The sequence below is a fragment of the Lonchura striata genome, chromosome 22, assembly GCF_046129695.1.
Source record: "Lonchura striata isolate bLonStr1 chromosome 22, bLonStr1.mat, whole genome shotgun sequence".
NCBI lineage: Eukaryota > Metazoa > Chordata > Aves > Passeriformes > Estrildidae > Lonchura > Lonchura striata.
Genome location: NC_134624.1, coordinates 9,424,480 through 9,443,903, shown reverse-complemented (window position 1 = coordinate 9,443,903; position 19,424 = coordinate 9,424,480). Strand labels below are relative to the sequence as shown.

Genomic DNA, 19,424 nt, shown 5'->3' with positions numbered 1-19,424 from the left:
GTCTAAACACATCCACACACTATTTGATATAACTCAAATGCTTTTTTGCTTCAGACACAAATTTAAACTTAATTTAATTTAAAAATAAATTCTTTTACTAAGGACAAACAGAATCTCTTTTTCTGTTTGTTGGGTTTTTTCCTACCCCTGAAAATTATTTTATTATGCAGTTGTCAAAAAGAAAGTGAGGACTGACATAGGATTGCTGTGGACATATTAAAAATTGAAATCCTAAATTTAAAAATTTCTAAGTTTAGCGGTTCTGGTTTCCTCAGGAAGTGGCAATAATATTTTAGTAAAGAATGATCTGCCATTAATTATTAACTGTGGATGAAATGTGTTGACATTTCTGCTGGCCCACAGCAGAGGCTGTTTAACCCAGCCTCATTAACATTTCTGGTTGCTCTTGTCCCAGACACAATGACTATTTTAATATATTTTATTGTTTTGCTATTTTCTGGAACGACTTTTAGCCAAGAGAAAACGTAAGTAAAAGCAAATACGGAATTTACTGGAAGCGCTACTTGATTGTTGTCCTCTCTTTTGGGTAAATAAATCCAGAATTTTGGCAGATCCAATACAAAGGGCACTATCCAAATAGGATTTTAATTCGTGTCTTGCAATAACCTGATTATCCTGTTTGCTCTAATGCTGTGCATGTAACTGAATTCCAAAGGGAAGTAAGAAATCTGAAAGAAATACAGTTCCATTATGCTGTTATTGTTTTATATTCCATGTACAGATATGTCCTTACAGCACCAAAGATCTTCCGAGCTGGGGCCTCTGAGAAAATTGTAGTTCAAGCTTTTGGCTATGAGAAGGAATTTCCAGTCAACATTGCCCTAAAAAGCTTCCCAGATAAGCTTGTTGTGTATTCGTCTGCTCGGATTTCCTTATCCCCAGCCAACAAATTCCAGGATGCTGTAACTTTGACAGTAAGGAATTCAGACCTTTCTTACACTCTTTTTATTATCATATTTAGTGATAAGTCCTAAAAAAATATTAAGTGACAGCAATTTTTCAGTTGTTTAAACTGGGGAGGGAAGGCTAATGCCCCAATTTTTGGTCTGAAATTAAAATTACACTGAATAAAATCAGTGTAACAACATTGAGGTTCAACATAGAATCAGACTGTTTTAGAATCATCATCATACTTGCATAATTTTAAAAATAGAGAGAATCAAATCAAAAAGTACCAACCACAGCAGCAGTTTTGTTGTGGCCAGGATTCATCATGTGCATAAATGGAAATCTGATAATTTCTACTGTTGTAACCTCATTACTGGGCTTTGGACTTTGCTGGTTTAGTTCTGGACATAAATAAAATAAAAACCATCCTCTACCATGTAAGCAAGAATAAATCCTTGTGTTACTATTTTTATTTAATGATACTCAACCACAGAGTGGTAATTGCTTTTCAGATACTTTTTGCATCAAAAAATACTGTAGGAAAAAATGCGTGAAAAATATTTTAATAATCTTCAAAAACCTTTATTTCATCTCCCCCAGGTTCAACCAGCAGATTTACCAAGAACAGATACTTCAGACAAGTATTTGTATTTGGAAGCTGTTTCTCCACATTTTACAAGATTTAAAAAAATTCCTGTTTCCTATGACAATGGGTTTCTTTTTATTCATACAGACAAACCAGTTTATACTCCTGATCAGTCAGGTAAATAATGCTTATTTCTCTTGGCTGTTATTTGATTTTAAAAGTCTGCTGACTCTGCCAAGGAATTAGGATTTAATTTTTCTTTGAGCTCTTGGTTGTGTTGCATTGCCATCAGCTGATATTTAATTTTTTTATCATCAGAACAATACTTTGAATTATTTGATTATACTGGAAAAGTTAATCACTTCTCCCTGCCCTCCTCACCCTAAATTACTAATTTGTGGCACAAAGAATGAAAGGTATTCCTGGGAGTTTGTTAAAATATAAGTAAATTGTTTGGCTTTTTGATTTTGAGATTTATTGCTGTAATTCTTACAGTGAAAGTGAGAGTTTACTCTCTGAATGAAGAACTGCAGCCAGCTCGGAGAGAGACTGTCCTGACTTTTGTGGTGAGTTGTAATTGAATTTAATATGAATATTTTGTAGCTCTAATAACAAATAAAGATGGGTAGGAACATGGGAAGTCAGTATTGCAATCAAAGTTTAATAAAGTCTTAGATGTTTTTGCAGGTAGCCAGACATATTTTAAAAGATTTAAAATTGACTTTGCAAAGTTGGATAGAGATTTTCAAGTCCCAGATCTGAAGTTGTTCCAGAATAGAAAAAAAATACCTTTAATATCTGTGAAAAGGATTTTTAGGGGACTTTAATAATATATGGGTCTTATGCTGTTTGTTTCATTTAAGATATAAAAATAATCAGTATCTACTGATCTACTGTATTTTTTAGCCTTAAACAATTGGCTTGTTATTACAGTAATTTTTAAGCTATTTTAAGCATAGCTTTTACTTGGTAGAACTGGAATAAAGTATTGTATCAGAACTTCAGTCTGAGTTTTTCTATAAATATTTGTGGTTTTATGCTTTGAAGGTCTTAGGAAAATATATTATGGTCAGGCTGCCTCTGAAATCCCCTCTGAAGGATGAAGATTCCCCTTTTGATAAGAACAAGCTGTAACTGCTCTTTCTGTCCCCTTATCATTTCAAGGATCCTGAAGGACTCGAAGTGGATATTTTGGAGGAGAAAGATTTTACTGGAATAGTTTCTTTTCCTGACTTCAAGATTCCTCCTAATCCTAAGTAGATTTATTTAATGTTTTTTGGTGAATTATTAACATTATAATGCCTTTTTATAGTGGCTGTCATTGAGTGGTTTTGCATGGTGGGCATGACTTGAAACTTGGAGATTTCTAACATTTCACATAGGGTGAAATCATGATAGAAATGGGGACCTTGTGGCAGAGTATTCTCCTTAAAGAACAGTGAGGGGCAGGTTTTTCATGCTCAATTAAAAAAGAACATTAATGACAATTAAAGCTTTCTACTGTTGAGATATAAACAGTGACAAAGACGTGGGGATTTCATATTTCAAGTGTGTTTCATACAAATCACCAGCATTTTCCCAGGAACAGAAGCAGTTAAAAAAATCTCTTCAGTTCTCATTTTAGTCTTGAGAGGGTGCTGAAGCATTGCTGAGATGGCAGAAGGATGATAGCAGGGGCTTGAGAAACTGGTTTATAACTGATTTCAGTGCTTTAAAGTAAGTGTCAAATAATTAGTGATGTGTCAAAGAGAATCTGCTGAAAGCAGGCCTTGAACACCTGCAAAAATGTGGTGCAGAATTTTCCTGTCTAAGAAATTATTACCATTATTATAATTAATTTTTATCTTCAAAGCTGTTTGATGGTTGATATTTCATAGGTATGGAATTTGGAAGATTAAAGCCAAGTACAAGAAGGATTTTGTGACCTCAGCTGTGGCAAAATTTGAAGTTAAGGAATATGGTAAGGTGTGCCCATACTGTGAACCTGCATTTTTAGTGTTTTCAAGAACTCAAACCCCTTGAAATGGTCATGATTCTTCAGTGGCTCAGCACCTGTGGCTTCACGGGTAAAGCACCCCCAAAGTGACCTTTTTTCTACTCAATTTGCAGCAATGCCAAGCTTTTCCATCACCATCGAGCCAGAGAGTAACTTCATTAGTTCAGATAAATTTGAGAACTTCAGGATTGTTGTGAAAGCTAGGTGAGGCAGTTGGGCTGGGAATCCTGAATCTCCTGTATCTCATCTTCTTTTACCTGAGGAATGATTCTGAGTCCAGACTTTTCCTCTTTGCTTTCCTCAAGAAGCTCTTTCACCAAAATAATTTCTGCTGTGTAAGAAATCTAAGTGACCCTTCTTAAAATTCTCTCAAAGTGATTATTTTTCAAACAGAAGTGTTTAAAATACACAGACATTTGTTTTCCATCTCTTGCCTAGGCAATGACTCTTCAAAAACAAATGCTGTGTTGCAGCCATTAAAGTAATCTTAAAAGCATTTTATATTGTTTTATTCTCAGCTATTTTTCCAACAAAAAGCTTCCCAGTGCTGATGTTTTTCTTCGTTTTGGAATAATTGAAGAAAGTGAGAAAAGAATGATGCCTCAGGCAATGCATGTAACAAGGGTAAGAAGCAGCAAATCAAGTTTGTGTAGAATTCACATGCATAACTCAGGACTGATCCAATCCCACTGAAGTTTTTCCATTAAATTTGGTGAGAATGGGCCTCAAGTTGTAATTTGCATCCACAGCTCCCCAGTGTGGGCTTTTCCTGTGTAAGGCTGTCATCGGGGGTAGAGAAATGCACTTGGAAATGAAATTCAGACTCGGCATGAGACAACGGCATTTCAATCTGCTGCAATTACTCTCTTGGCCAAACTGTGTGATGAAGATTTCTATGAAATAATTTCAGTGCTATCTATTACAGAATAACTGAAATCAAATGGAGACAAGCAAATCAAAATGATGCTGATTTATTCTGGGGAGTCTGTTCTACACTAATTGTCCCCTTCCCTCATTTAGTGAAGATATCTCTCTGTTATCCCCACCTCTTGCTGAGCCTGCACACAAACTTTGCAACATGTGCCATTAGTTGATTAATTTAAAATAATTTTAGGGAATAAAGAATCCTTTATTTAAACATCTCCACCCTTTGATTTCCTCTGAAAATCGACAGTGAACAGAAATACACTTAATCTACATATGCTCTGTGTATTATTTCTAAATTATTGACTATAAAGTGATGGTTTCTATTTCATTTCCAGATTGAAAATGGAGTTGCTGAGATCAATTTTAACAGTAAGAGAGCAGCAAGTTCTATAGGCTTTGACAGTCTGGAAGCACTGGATGGCTCATATTTATATATTGTGGCATCTGTGTTGGAGTCTATGGGTAAGTTGCTCTTTAATTGAAATTTTTCTTAACACTTCTGCAAATGTGAACAGAACTAGAAAGCAAATTATAAGGCTAACCTTCCTAATATCAGACTTTCTTTAATATTCAGCTCTTCTTCCAAAAACTTGTAAGGAAGAACAGCCTGTTCTCACTGTAGAAATGGTTAGGGATTAAACTTATTTTTGGCTGTTTGCTCCATGGGGTGCTGTGTTTTGTCAGGTGGCCTCAGTGGAGAGGTGGAGTTCACTGGAGTCAGGTTTGCCGTCTCTCCTTACAAGCTGAGTTTGATTGCCACTCCTCTCTTTGTGAAGCCTGGACTTCCCTTCTTCATTAAGGTCAGTTCCAGGAGCAGGGGGTTGCACATTAAACCCCATCAAGCACAAGCTTTGTCATTTTGTCTCTGTATCACTCTGTGTCTGATAAACACACTATCATTTCCATTGACTTGTACGTTTGTAAACTCCCTGTTGTAGAAGCAGCTTGGAAGCCTCTTCCTGAAAAATGTCACCATTTCTTTGTCCTGGTGAACAGGTGCAGGTGAAAGACACCATGGATGACTTTGTTGGGAATGTCCCTATAACTGTCACTGCCAAATCCTTAAATGAGCAAATGGATGAGACCTGGTTGATATCAGAGGGTTCAGAATCTGGGAGAAGAAAAACAAGCATCAGTGATGGAACTGCTTTGTTTGTTGTTAATATCCCACCAAACAGCAAAATGTTGGAGTTTCAAGTGAGTTAAATTGTTCCATTAAATTATTTCTTCAAGGGTATCATTATTTCTTTGAGGGTAAGGTCTCGAGTTGGCTCTTTTATTAATCCCTCTGAACAACATATTGCAGAATGATTTTAGTATTGTCATTGCTTGTTTGCTTAGGAATAATTCTATACTCAGACTATTCAGACATTTCATTATCTTTCCAGGTAAAAACTGCAGATCCACATCTTTCAGATGAAAACCAAGCAAGCAAAAACTATGAAGCAAAAGCTTATTCATCCCTGAGTCAGAGTTACCTTTACATTGACTGGGCTTCAAACCACAAAACCCTGGAAGTGGGGGATGTAATAAATATTAATGTATATCCACAAAGTCACTACATTGATAAAATACATCACTACAGCTATTTGGTGAGTAACAGATGTTTCTGCATAAAATATTGAACTGCAATTTAATATGGATGGTCATGGATGAAAAAGCTCAACAGTCAAGAGCTATCCTCAACATAGAATATGTGCAGCTCAGGCAACTGCTTCCTTTCAGATACAATCTGTCACCTTTATAGGAAATAACAGTCTCATGTTTAAATTTTGTATTTATATGGTCTATTAAAAAAAATTCTTACCTGGCATTGACTGGGATTGAGGACAAGTAGTGTTGGTCTCAAGAGCTGTTTCAGAAGGTGAAGTGTTGTTGAAGGAAAAGAAGTGCAGAGACAGCACTTCTTTATAATGGAAGATATAAATTCAAATAATTACTACATGTGAAAAATAGACTGAATATAAAATTTGACTTTTTTATTGTCCATCATTTTTTTAAACCATAGATCACATCAAAAGGGAAGACAGTGAGCTTTGGAACTCAGGAGAGAATTAAGGATTTGGAATATGAACATCTGACTTTCCAGATAACCCAAGAGATGGTTCCTTCAGCACGTCTCATTGTTTACTACATTATCATGGGAGAAGGAGCTGCAGAGTTAGTGGCTGATTCAGTTTGGCTGAATGTGGAACAGAAATGTGGGAATAGCCTTGATGTGAGTAGCAAAACAGGCACTGAAAATTGTGGGTGTGCATTCGTTTTATGGTCAGATTTATCTTGGACTTACACAAGTTCTTTAACACTTAAATTATTATAGTAAGTGTCTGCCATCAGCTGGATTGATTTCAGAACAATGTGCTTTCAAAATTACCAATCTTTGTTATTAATTTATAGATTAAGCTGCAGTCAAGCAAAGCGACACTGAAGCCAGCAGAGGTTGTATCACTCACCATGAAAACCCAGTCCAATTCCTTTGTTGCTTTGTCCTCTATTGACAAGGCAATATATGGAGTCACAGGAAGAAGGAAGAGGGCAATGGAAAAGGTGAGGTAGCAGCCATAAAAGAAAATCAAGTTGCTCTTTGTTTCATTTCACATTTCAATAACTGATACATGTCATGCCCTCAGCCAGCCTGAAAATGGGCAGAAGAGCAATTTAAGGCAGAGTGAAAGTTGTTTGTTTAAATCTACAGTTCAAAATTATTAAAAGAACTAGTTTGCAATCTTTTGAATTCCAGTAGATGTAAATTGTAGTTTTGAAGGCAAATCTGACCTCTCTCATCAGAACTCCACAGACCACAGGCCAAAAACAGGTTGCAGTGCTGGAGAGCTCCTTGCTCAAGGAGCCATGGAGAGTATGTTCTCCTTTGTTTCACAAAGAGCCTTTGCAGGCTGTGTTCTGCATGTTCTGCATGGGATTTGTGTTTCTCCTCAGATCATGCTGCAGCTGGAGAAGAGTGACCTTGGCTGTGGGGCTGGGGGAGGACAGAACAACATCGCCGTGTTCAGGACGGCCGGGCTCACCTTCCTCACTAATGCAAATGCTGATGACTCAGAGGAAGCAGGTACATTCCTATGGTCCAGGCATGGAACTGTGCATTTTCTGAAATGTTCCACTGTCACTCTCAATTATTATCTTGGAACTCAAGGGGATGTATATATTGATGATTTTTGAGGGGGGATAACATCTTGTGGAATAGTTATTATAATCAAAATGAAAATGCTTCTAGGTAATTAAAGCAGCAAACATAAAGAATTTTCATGCATTTGGAATGTGACTTTGTGGAGTTATTTTTAAGAGGACAATCCTATTACAAGAAAAGTTCATGCTGTGTGTACTTCTTTATTTTTCTGTACAGATGAACCTTGCAAGGAAGTGTTAAGAACCAAACGGTCTGACTTCAAGGAAAAGATACTCAAAGAAGGTGTTACAAATATTTCTATGTATATCATCATTAAAAAAAAACCAAAAAAACACATCCATTTGGAAATAAAAACTTCATTTCAAGGAAGTGAACTGTTTTGTTTTTATTTCAGTGGCCAAATACCGACATCCAGAAGCCCGGCAGTGCTGCATGGCTGGAGTAAAAGCTTATCCAGTGTCTGAGACCTGCAAGGACAGAGCTCAGAGGATTCGCAGGAACCAGAGGTGCATTTCTGCATTCACAGATTGCTGTGAATTCGCCAACAAGCTGCGTCTGGAGGAGCCAAATAAGCTCCTGATATTGGCCAGAATGCGTGAGTATGAGAGCTCTGGGTGTCCTGCTCCAGAACAGGGGGATGGAGAGGTGATGGAATCTATTAACCCCTCCCTGGTACCTGTCAGGGTTGTTCCAGACAGAATTTTACCAGTCTCCCAAAGCTTTGCTTATATATCCCTGAGGAGGGGCAGGAGAGCAGTTCTTTGTTGTGTTCAGCTCTCTATTCTGTTCACCCACATTTAGAACAAGCAGAAAAGCAATCAGAGACTATTAAGAGTCAACTTGAATGCCAAATTTGAATTCTTTGCCTAGGCCCAAGACAGACAGTGGGTAACACCTCAGGAAAGATCTTTGGGAGGGTTAAATTCCTTGTCTTCCACTATCTCCCTATAATTGCTTTTTGACAAGGTGATCTGTCAGGATATTGGACAGGTGTCAATGAATGAGGTGGGATTGACACAGATTTTTGACTGAGGGTATTAAGATATCTTTTTCCTTGTATCAGAGTTTTTTTACTTGCTTCATTTATGTTCTTCAGATTTTGAGGCTCTCTTGGAACTGGATGAGGCACAAGTTCGTAGCTACTTCCCTGAAAGCTGGTTATGGGAAGTTCATCAAGTTTCTTCAAGGTACTGCTTTTCTCAAATCAACTTTATAGACAGGAACTGGGGAAACTGAGGTAAACTGGGTAACTTCAGGTACACCAGAGATGTGTGCTGACATGGAGTCTTATCCAAACAAACTATTCCTGCCATGTTCCTCTCCATGCTCCATGTGCTGTGTGGTGCCCAGATTGCTGAGCCACTTTTCCTTTCACTTTGGACCTTGCTAAATACCAGCTTCTGTGAAATCAGCTAAAACAAAGTTTATTCCAACCAAAATCCAGAATTCCTCTTTTCTGGCTCACAGCTTCCCTGAGTCTCTCTTACAGTGTTGCTGGTGATGAGCTATGCTGTTAACAGATAATGTTAATGGTAATGGATAAATGTAAAAACACTTTTAACACAGGTCCAAGACTCTGTCTGTGACCTTGCCTGATTCATTGACCACCTGGGAAGTACAAGGTGTTGGCATTTCAGATAAAGGTAAGTCTTGCAACCCAGCAAGTTTGGAGCTGAAGAATCAGGAAGCTTTGTAGACCCCCTCAATGAGTTTGATACTCATGGTCTAAAATATTCACTTTCTGGTTGATAGACAGGAAAAGAAAACAAAAATATGTGTTTTAGGGAAAGTAAATCACTTCATGTCATGTTGTGAGTGTCAGTGTCTGGGTAAACAAAGCCTGTCCTGTGTGTCACAATGGCTCATAGAAAGAAGAAGAAAAAATATTGAGGAACTCTTCCCTGGACAACTTTACATTATCTTGCTACCTGGAGCTCAGGTACTTGAGATTTTCCAGGAGATTTGGTAATCCAAGCAGAGAATTTCTTTGGGAAGAAGAAACCCAAAGAACCCAGTATGTCGGCTGAGGTGTGAGGAGTGGTGAGAGCTGCTTGGATCAGGAAGCAAAAACCTGGGAACTTTTAAAAAACTTGGACTGTTCAAAGTACACACTGAAAAATCATAAGTCATTGCTAAAGTATGTCAAGACCTTTTCAATCTTGTTTATCAGTAGGGTGGATAAGACACTCTGCTTTCATGGTTTTAATTCTCTCAGGTATTTGTGTGGCTGCACCTGTGGAAATCCAAGTTGTGAAGGATATCTTCCTGAGCATTTATGTTCCTTATTCCGTGGTACGAGGGGAGCAAATCGAGTTAAAAGGATCTGTTTATAACCATAAAACCTCTGCAATTAAGGTAATTTGTGTTACTGAGCCCTGTGGAAGGATTGACATAGTAAACTAAAAAAGCATTTTTCCTGGGACTGTCCAGGAGAAACAGATCCTTGGATGGGATTTCTTCAGTCCTTAAGCCAGTGTTATGTACTGCAAACAGAAGTAGCATTTCAGTAACAGAATGCTCAGTGCAGGATTTAATATGGTTGTACCTACCATGGAAATGAAACATTGAAATCTCTCCACCTTTCAGTACTGTGTTCAAATAGCAGCTGGAAATGGAGTCTGTACCTTTGGAGATTCTGCAAGTGCAGGATCGAGGATGCAGAGCTGCAAATTGAAGAATCTGGATGCTGGTTCTTCCTCAGCAGTTACATTCCGGATCCTCCCTCTGGAATTGGGTCTTCACACTGTCAATTTTACATTGCTGACCCTCAGGAATAGTGAAATTGTAGTTAAAACTTTACGTGTTGTGGTAAGGAAAAAATATTTTTTTTAAGCATTTTTGAATTTCAAATTGGGTTCAATTGAGTCAATATAGAAATTTTGCTTTATTTTAATATCACACAATGTTCTTTAATTCAATTAGGTGGGTGCAGGGAAAAAATGAATGGCTGAGTATTTGAGCACACCCATTTTTAAACCTTGATTATAAGAACTGAAAGATTACATGAATTAAAAAAAATAGATTAGAACTTTGTAAGCAAGGGTGAATACTTTATTCTAAGTAGTTTGGTTTTGATTTTCACTGAAACACAATTTTTTTCCTTTCCTAAGGTTTAACTTAAATATTTTGTTAAATTTTCTCAAGAATTGTGTGAGCTAGAACACTAAAATTCATGTGTACAAGAGTTAAGTCAAACTCAACTACAGAAAAAGAAGACAAAAATGACAAAAATGCTGTGGGTTTAACCTTTTGTTTCAGCTGATATATTTGATTTTAAAAAAATGTTTCAATTTTCTACCTCTTTCCTCATCATGATCCCAGCCAGAAGGCATTAGGAAAGAACTCCATGCAGGTTTTACTTTGGATCCACAGGGTGTTTATGGTAAGAAAATTGATGATATGTCTTTGTGTTATTTTTTTCCTGGTCTTGATTCTTGATAATCAAGTTTTTCATAATGTAAAATACTTCCTGAAATACTGTAAATATGTCCTTTCCCAAGGATTTCCTGCTTTGGCTTAAGGGAACTTGGATTAATTTCTTAAGGGAAATTCAAATGTATCTTCTAGTGTGATGTGATTGTAAACTTTCCTCAGCTTTATTAAAGGGAATAAAATATGTTCTCATTTAACCAAATAAACCACAAAGTTTAGGTCCAGATCAGATTTTTTTTTTTTTTTTTTTTTTTTTTGTAACAAAAGAAAGATAAAGAGTTTTCACCTGTTCTTTTCAAAGCTTGATGTTGTTTGCCTGTGCATTTGGGAATATGTCTGGTTTTCACATTTTGGTCGCTGAATTCTCAGTTGTAACTTTTAACCTGTCAATTACAGCTGAATCATCCGTTGATTTAGATTGTGCAGCATTTTATATATATGTATACACATCTTCAATTTCAGGTTCAATCAAGAGACGACAAGAATTTCGATACAAAGTCCCACTAAATCTGGTCCCTAAAACACAAATTGACAGAAGTGTCAGTGTAAAAGGTAAATAGAAACTTTTCATACCCTGCATTCCTCCTATTTTGTCTTAAGTTCGTCTGATTTATTCTTTTTCTTTTGAGAGAAGGCTTTGCAAGTTCCCTTTAGTGTAGAAATTTAAACACTTCCCAAAGAACGGCTGCTCATGGATTCTGCCCTTGGGTTGGCTTTCACGACCTGCTGTTTCAATCAGTTTTTTGGGGTTTTTCCTTGCACAGGACACCTTATGGGTGAAGTGATGGCCACAGTGCTGAGCCCCATGGGCCTGCAGGTGCTGAGCAGCCTGCCCAGGGGCAGTGCAGAGGCCGAGCTGATGAGCATTGCCCCGGTGTTCTACGTCTTCCGCTACCTGGAGGAGTCAGACAATTGGGATTTACTGGGCCCGAGGACCCTGAGCTCCAGGACTCAGATGAGGAGGAAGATGAAAGAAGGTAGAAAACTCTGCTGCTTCTCTTGCTTCAGCGTTGTAGAGGTCCTTTGCTGAGTGAGAAGGGTGATGCGTCTCAGGGAGCAAATATGATTCTTATGACTTTCCTTGTGCCTGATGTATCCCTCAGGAGTTGTGAACATCTCGTCCTTCAGGAATGCTGACTGCTCCTACAGCATGTGGAAGAATGGGCAAGCTAGCACATGGTGAGCTGAAGGGGGTTTGGGCTGGAAAAAGCCTTATTTCACTCCTTTGCTTTCATATTTTCAGTAAGCACAGACAAGAGTGTGATGGTAGAGTTAAGCAGTGTTTGCAACTCTGAATAATATCTTTTGATTCCTTGCTTTCACTTGCCAAACCTTTTCTTTGTCTCCATAATTCACAGCACAACAACCAAGATGGCTTTGGAATGTAATGAGTTCATACCCTGAAACACGGGAATTGATCCTGTTTAAAATTATTTCAGTAGTTGTTTTCTATTTGTTAAGTTAAATTTAAAATTAACCTTCATTATGCCTTTGAACCACAGCAGTGTGTAGGATACAGAATCCTAAGCAGTGTAAATTTGTGTGTGCTCTCTGCAATACCTGCCAATCTAAACAAGCAGGATCTCTTTGCTTCCCTTGGCAGGTTGACAGCTTTTGCTTTAAGGATCCTTGGACAAGTGAATCAATACATTGATCTTGATCAAAAGTCTGTTTGTGATTCCCTTCTGTGGCTGATTGACAACTGCCAGATGTCAGATGGGTCATTCAATGAATTTTCTAACTACCAACCAGTGAAACTACAGGTATGAAACCCAAACCTTTTCTGTGCTTAGGCAGTAAAAGCTGAAGGCACCAGGAAATAAAATGTTTCATATTTTAGGCTATATTTCATCAAAACATATGTTCAAGACAAGTTTTTTCTTTATTCTAAATTAATTTAAAGCCCAGCACAGTCTTGCAGACCTTTCTGTTTTTTCACAAAACGTAGCTGCTTGCCACTTCTTAATATTCAGAAAAAGAATGTTTAGGTTCACTTCATAATCTAATAGCCCTGGCTCATGAATTGCTTAATGTGTTTTGGTTTTTTTACAGATAAGCTATTACCTTCCAAAGAGTCAATGTATTGTCAGGTTTAACTAAACTAGTAGTTTTTACAGGAATTTCTATTTATTTCCACAACTTAGCACTGAGAAGCTCTATTTATTTAAATAAACTTTTATTTCTATTTCATTATTTTTATTATTTTATTTTTGTAGGGTACATTACCTCGAGAAGCAAAAGAAAAATCTTTGTATCTCACAGCATTTTCTATTATTGGAATTGACAAGTCAATGAAAATATGTCCTACTCAGGTAAATATTATTTTTATTTCTGCCTTCTGGGCTTCTAATTTCTTCCCTTTTCTTTGTTTTAAAAAAATCAAGATTTTTTTTCAGTTTCACACATTTATTTGCTTTGTTAGTCTTTGTCTTTCAAAGCCAGCAAAAGAACAGCAAGGAACTTCCAGATTCATGATAAGCTATTGTAGAAGACATTCTGTGTCTGTATAGTCCTGACAGAGAAGCTGTGTTTCTTTAGGGTCAGTGAGATGGGTGTGAGCTGTAAGCTGTCCATGTTTTCAGAAAATCCACGATGCCAGGAGCAGAGCAGGGGATTATTTGGTGCAGAACGTGCAGCTGGCCCAGAGCCCCTTCACGGTGGCCATCACCGCCTACGCGCTGGCCCTGCTGGACCCCAACCACCACGCGGCACGGGCCACCTTCTCTGCCCTGAAGAGAGAGGCCTTTGTCACAGGTACTGCTCCCTTCCAGTGCCCTGTCCCCATCAGCAGCACATCTGCTCTCAGCACTTTGCAAACGTCAGGTTTTCAGTGTAGGAGGGGTGGGTTTCCATCCTTGTTAGGTACAGAGTGAGCTCCTGCCCGTCTCCTGGCCCAGTGCCTCTCCTGGTGTAGCAGAGCTGCTGCTGGGCTTGCACCTGAACCCTCTTCTCCTCCTGCAGGTGACCCCCCCATCTACAGGTTTTGGAAAGATGCTTTTAAAACACAAGACCAGCCAACGCCCAACGCTGTCACTGCACAAATGGTTGAAACCACAGCCTATGCCTTGCTCACTACTTTGCTAAGAGGGGATGGAAGCTATGCCAAGCCCATCATCAAGTGGCTCTCTGAAGAACAGAGATATGGGGGAGGATTTTATTCAACTCAGGTGTGCTTTTACATATTTTGTCCTCATTCTTCAAGTACCGAGCATTTTCTTCCATCCCTGGACATTCAAGCCCGGACTGGATGGAGCTTGGAGCAACCTGGTCTGGTGGGAGGTGTCCCTGGAATGAGAGGGGCTTTAGGGTCCCTTCCAACCCAAACCATTCCATGGTTCTGTGATAGCAACATTTGAAGAGGATAATTCAATTAAATGACCACACTGCCAACATTAGAGTCCTGTGTATGGGATTAGTATAAAATGGCTCCATGGACATGGTATTTTTGGACTCTGGGAAATCTGATTTCTCTTAATTAAAATAAACTGAAATTTGATAAATAGAACCCCTGGAGTTAATTCTTTATGATTGATTTCTGACAGGACACTATCAATGCCCTTGAGGCCCTGACTGAATATTCCCTTTTTGTCAAACGGCTGCATTTGGACATGGATGTAAAAGTATCCTACAAAAATGGTGGACCCCTAAACTTATTTAAACTGACAGAAGACAATTTCGTGGGAAGAACTATGGCAGTGAGTGAATAATATTGCTTTAAAAAGGGAAACCAGAATTCTTAGCATCCTGGTCAATTATTATTTGAGCTTTGAAATAGCTACCAAAATAGCTTTTTTTTCCTTATAACAAGCTGGTAATAATTTGTTATAGAAAATGTTTAAAGGGTTTGTTTATCTATGTTATTTAATATATTTGAATATTCATTTAAATTTAATATTTCTGCAGATTCTGGTACATATGTAAAATGTAAGCAAGACAAGCAGATCAGCTGGCCTGAATTGTTGCTAATTGTTGCTAATCTTTATTATTAATGTGCAACTTCTTGTTCCTCACCAATTCTTTAGGCACCTTTGCAAGATGATCTGTATGTAAGCACTGGCAGCAGCACTGGCATAGCTACAGTAAATGTAAGTATGCAACCAGGTTTTTTAAATGGAATTTCTAATTTCTTAATATGCTGGAATTTTGCTCAAGAACTCCCCATTTCTTTCTATGCTAATAATTTGTTGCCTCTGCTTTGCCGGTATTTTTATATTACCAATTCAACCAATAAACCAGATTTATTTCTATCCTTCCCAGTGTGAGTTTTTACAGTTTTATGCCAGTTCTGAGGATTGTTTAATGCTGCTTCTGTTTGGTCTGATTTATTTTTGTGTGTGCAGGTGAGGACAGTGTATAACACCATTGGTACTTCTGAAGAGTCCTGTAACTTTGAACTGAAGATTGTTCCCAAGAGAGATGATGGTAAAGGGTTAATATAATTTAAAATCTTGCTACTCAGTTCAGTACAAGGGAGGGGGGGGTAAAAAATCCTGAGTCTTTTAGGCTTTTACTAAGAAAGAAATAAATTCTGCCACTTTCTAAATGCAAAACTGGAAAAGAAATTGCTGGAAGTTTTTTTAGCCCTGTTTGAAATGACTGCCTTTTTGTGAATAGAATTAATATTTACTTTATTTCTGTTAGGTTCATTTTTAGTCATTTATGGAAGAGTTTTTACAGGTGGAGGAGTGAGAAGAAAGAAATATGATGGGGAGTGGGAGAGGTTACAGTGAGTTCTACAAAGCATGGGAGTTCTAGTCCAATTACAACAGGGAACAGAACCAAATTCTGAATTTAAATAATATAAACACACAATACACTGCATTAAACCTTAAAGCTGTCATTTCACCTGAATTACCAAAGAGGTAAATGTAATTTGTTTGTGGCTAGACAATGAATTCCTACAAAAACAGCCGCCAAAACAATGTAAAGAATTACCTTCCAACTCTGAAAATGCTTTGTGAGAGTTTTGGGCTGCTGCTTCTGGAAAGTTCTGAAATCCTTTGGCTCCACTTGCCACGAATAGGTCGCATAAGAGGAGATGGGGAACCCCTGGGGCGCCTGGAGGCTTGTGCAAAGTAAGTGCAGAGAGGGGCTGGTTATTAATAATTCCACCATCTCTCCTGATCTTTTCTTTCTGTTTCTTCTCTGTTATGTACATGTGTAAATAGAATTTGAGCCAAAGGTCATGATCTCTGTGGGGAGGAGTCTTCAAGTAATATTTGGGCTCTCCTGGAACATAAGCATTAAAAGCTTCTTCATGCATGGCATTGGCATAAATCTGAATGGATTCATCTGGACTGTTTTGCTTCACTACGAGTTTACTGTGGCCTAAATGTTGACAGAATTTTCCTCAGTTTTTTCTGGGATCACATTCAAGTAGGTCTGTTTCATTTTAGTTATCTTTACCTAATACTGGCTTTAATCTAACTCAGGTACAGGCCCAGTGCGAGGGAGCCCCGGTCAGGGTCTGCTCATGCTGTGATGGACATAGGGCTGGTCAGTGGAGTGGAAGCCAATCCAGAGGATTTATCTACTGCAAGTATTCAAGAATGGTTTTTCCCTTCCTGGCTTTATATGACAGACCTGTAATATTTATTGCTTATCTTTTTCTGTGCCCTGCAGCTTGCGAGTGGAGTTGATCAGCTGATTGCAGATTATGAGATAAAAGATGGGCATGTTCTTCTGCAGATAGACTCTGTATGTTACCCCTTCCCTGACTGTAAGCACTGCTTTTACTCTTTGGAATCATTTTGCCTCCTTTAGAGCTCCTTAATTCATGTTTCTCTCAAACAGGTGCCAGCTCACAAGTTCCTGTGTGTTGGCTTCAGGATCAGCGAGCTTTTCCGGGTTGGAATGCTGAACCCTGCCACCTTCACTGTGTATGAATATCATGCACCAGGTATGTGTTCCAGCTCTTCACATCCTTGTTTGCCTTTTAGCTCTGTTTTCCACCCAAAGAATTAACAAATTAACAGATTTTTTACTCCATTTTATGTGAAGCTCAGTTAACTTTTGCCTCGCCGGGTTTCAGCATTGACGTCTTTGATTTTCTACATGTATTTTTTATTTCTAGACAAAAGATGCACCATACTTTATAACCCCTATGGAAATGAAAAACTCGTGAGATTGTGTGAAGGAGATGAATGCAAATGCATGGAAGGTAAGCTTTATCTGAAGAGGCTTTTTCATTTTACTTGGTGGGAAAATGCAGTGTAGTGCTTTGAACAAAGCCACAGTGAACATAAGGAAAGAACCCTCATAAGAACACAGCTGTTTCTCCTCCATATTTTACATTAGAAGAAATTTAAAGCTGTGTGCAGTGTGATCATGGAATTCTGACTGGATTAAGCCTGGTGTTCGAGGGCGTTATTTTGTATTTTAAATATTCACTGTTCCAGCATGCAATCCCATACTTATGGTGTTGCTCAGTTACTTTGCCCATGCAGGATGATGGAAACCCATGTTTCCTTTGGGGACATGTGCTGGCACTCTCTCACCTCTGCCTTTCCCTTTCTCCTCGTAGCTGAGTGTGGTAAAGTCCAGGAGAGGCTCGGCCGGTCGGTGACTGCTGAGAGCAGGAGAGAGGCTGCCTGCCAGGAGGACACTGCTTATGGTAATGGGGCTCTCACTGCCTCCTTCCCTGCTCTCAAAGGGCTGTCTGCTCTGTCTGCTGCTGCTGCAAAACATCTTGTTCAAATTACAGCTGCAGTGCTTAGAAATTCAGTGTGGCATAGAGTAATGCAGAGAAAAGTGAGTTCTACCCACAGCTTCCCTCAGATTAGGTGTGGGTAGGACTTCCCAGTGCTTTCTGCCCCTATAACCATTTAACCATTGCATTCCCAGAAGTCAGTGTTGTAAAGGGACACAAAATTCTCCTTCTGAGCATCTCTAAGACATTCAGGATGCATGGCAGGAACAAGGAGTAACCAGGTTCTGCTTTGTGTCGTCCTGCAGTTTATAAAGTGAACATCTTATCTCGCAGTGAGGAGGGGTTTTTTGTGAAGTATTCTGCAAATCTTCTGGACCTCTATAAAAGGGGTGAGTTCCACGTTTCTGCTCCTGGGAGAAAGGAGTTGGAATGCTCTTAGGCATTCACTGTCTTACCTGTTGCTCATAGGGTCTGTGGAACTGAAGCTGATGTTCACTCCTTTGTCCTCTGAGTTTAAGCATCCCATATTTCTTTAAAATTACTATAATATAAAATTATTTAATGTGCACAAGGCTTATTTACCATTCAGATTTAATTGAAAAATCCTTTACAAGAGACATGTTTTATATAATTTCATTTTCCTGTTATAGAACAGTGGCAAAGAGATCCCCTGGCTGTGCAGTACTGTAGAACATTTAATGTTTTCTCTCTAATATATGAATTACTGGAAATTCTTTCTGTGTAATTGTCCAATTCGGGACTATTTTTTGTTTGTTTGTTTGTTTTACTTCAGGGCAGGCTTTTGCTCAAAAAAATAATGAAATAACCTTTGTTAAAAAGAAGACTTGCACAGAAGTTGAATTGAGCCCAGGAGAGCAGTATTTGATCATGGGAAAAGAAGCCTTAAAGATAAGCATTGGTTACAGTTTCAAGTAAGTCATTTACCACAAGGATATGCTGAGATTTAATCTTAAAGTGTGTGTATGCAATAATTCTTGTGAGGTACAGAATTGATTTCATTTTGAAAGTATTCAACCAGCAGTCACACGATGTGGTATCAGATGTGCACACTTAAAGCAGGATTATAAACACAGAACAAGCACTTCCATATTGTAATTTTTTTTCTGTTTCCTTTTCCTTCCCAAATCTTAGCACCAAATGAACATTTTCTGTTGTCTTTTTAGATTCCAGTACCCTTTGGACTCCAGCACTTGGATTGAGTGGTGGCCTTCAAATACAGCCTGTGCATCCTGTCAGGAGTTTCTGAACACAATGGATGATTTTGCTGAAGATCTCCTCATCAGTGGCTGTTAATTCACTTGGACAGTTTTAAAATTAAAAATCCACATCAAATCCCATTGAAAAGAAGAAAAATCCTCACCTATTTATTAATTCTTTTTGACTGAACACTCATTAAGAGTTACCATGAAAAATTATCTTGGCATGTATTTTATCGCAATGTTATTACAGCAGAGTAATGCTCAAATATGATTTTTAAGCTTGGATGAGAGACTAACACAGAACAGTGCAAAGATATTTGAAATCAAAAGAAGTAGATTGCCTGCAAAAACAAACATGAAAAGCACTGTCTTGTCCTTAAACCTAAGTCTTATCAGAACATAAATATATGCAGCCACTTTGTAAGCTGTCTGTGAAAAAAACTTCATTCCTTAGCTTTTCCTTTTGTACTCTTTTTGTGAATTCCTGCATTTCTATTCCTAACAGTAACTGATGCTGGTTTTATGCTCTACTTTCTTGTTAAAAAAAAAAAAAAAAAAAC

At 38.2% G+C, this 19,424-nt stretch overlaps 1 protein-coding gene across 2 annotated transcripts; it reads left to right on the top strand.

Annotated features, from left to right (window-relative positions):
• Positions 1-351: 351 nt before the first annotated feature.
• C5 (complement C5) lies at positions 352-19,288 on the top strand. Of its 2 annotated transcripts, XM_021543633.2 has the most exons (41): positions 352-485; positions 743-935; positions 1,510-1,672; positions 1,991-2,061; positions 2,660-2,751; positions 3,373-3,455; positions 3,605-3,695; positions 4,010-4,115; positions 4,754-4,880; positions 5,103-5,218; positions 5,415-5,615; positions 5,807-6,010; positions 6,427-6,636; positions 6,816-6,965; positions 7,356-7,485; positions 7,780-7,845; positions 7,958-8,158; positions 8,660-8,750; positions 9,130-9,206; positions 9,779-9,918; positions 10,150-10,371; positions 10,885-10,945; positions 11,458-11,547; positions 11,760-11,972; positions 12,099-12,174; positions 12,599-12,758; positions 13,212-13,307; positions 13,578-13,749; positions 13,957-14,162; positions 14,538-14,690; positions 15,018-15,080; positions 15,336-15,417; positions 16,019-16,070; positions 16,428-16,530; positions 16,618-16,692; positions 16,789-16,894; positions 17,069-17,155; positions 17,519-17,608; positions 17,950-18,033; positions 18,438-18,576; positions 18,829-19,288. In XM_021543633.2, the coding sequence occupies exons 1-41, from the start codon at positions 421-423 to the stop codon at positions 18,956-18,958; spliced, it is 5,037 nt and encodes a 1,678-aa protein (XP_021399308.2). In that variant the 5' UTR covers positions 352-420; the 3' UTR covers positions 18,959-19,288. The 2 variants fall into 2 exon arrangements, with proteins under 2 accessions (XP_021399308.2, XP_021399309.2); XM_021543634.2 differs by lacking the exons at positions 352-485; positions 743-935; positions 1,510-1,672; positions 1,991-2,061; positions 2,660-2,751 and adding an exon at positions 2,761-3,211.
• Positions 19,289-19,424: the final 136 nt, after the last annotated feature.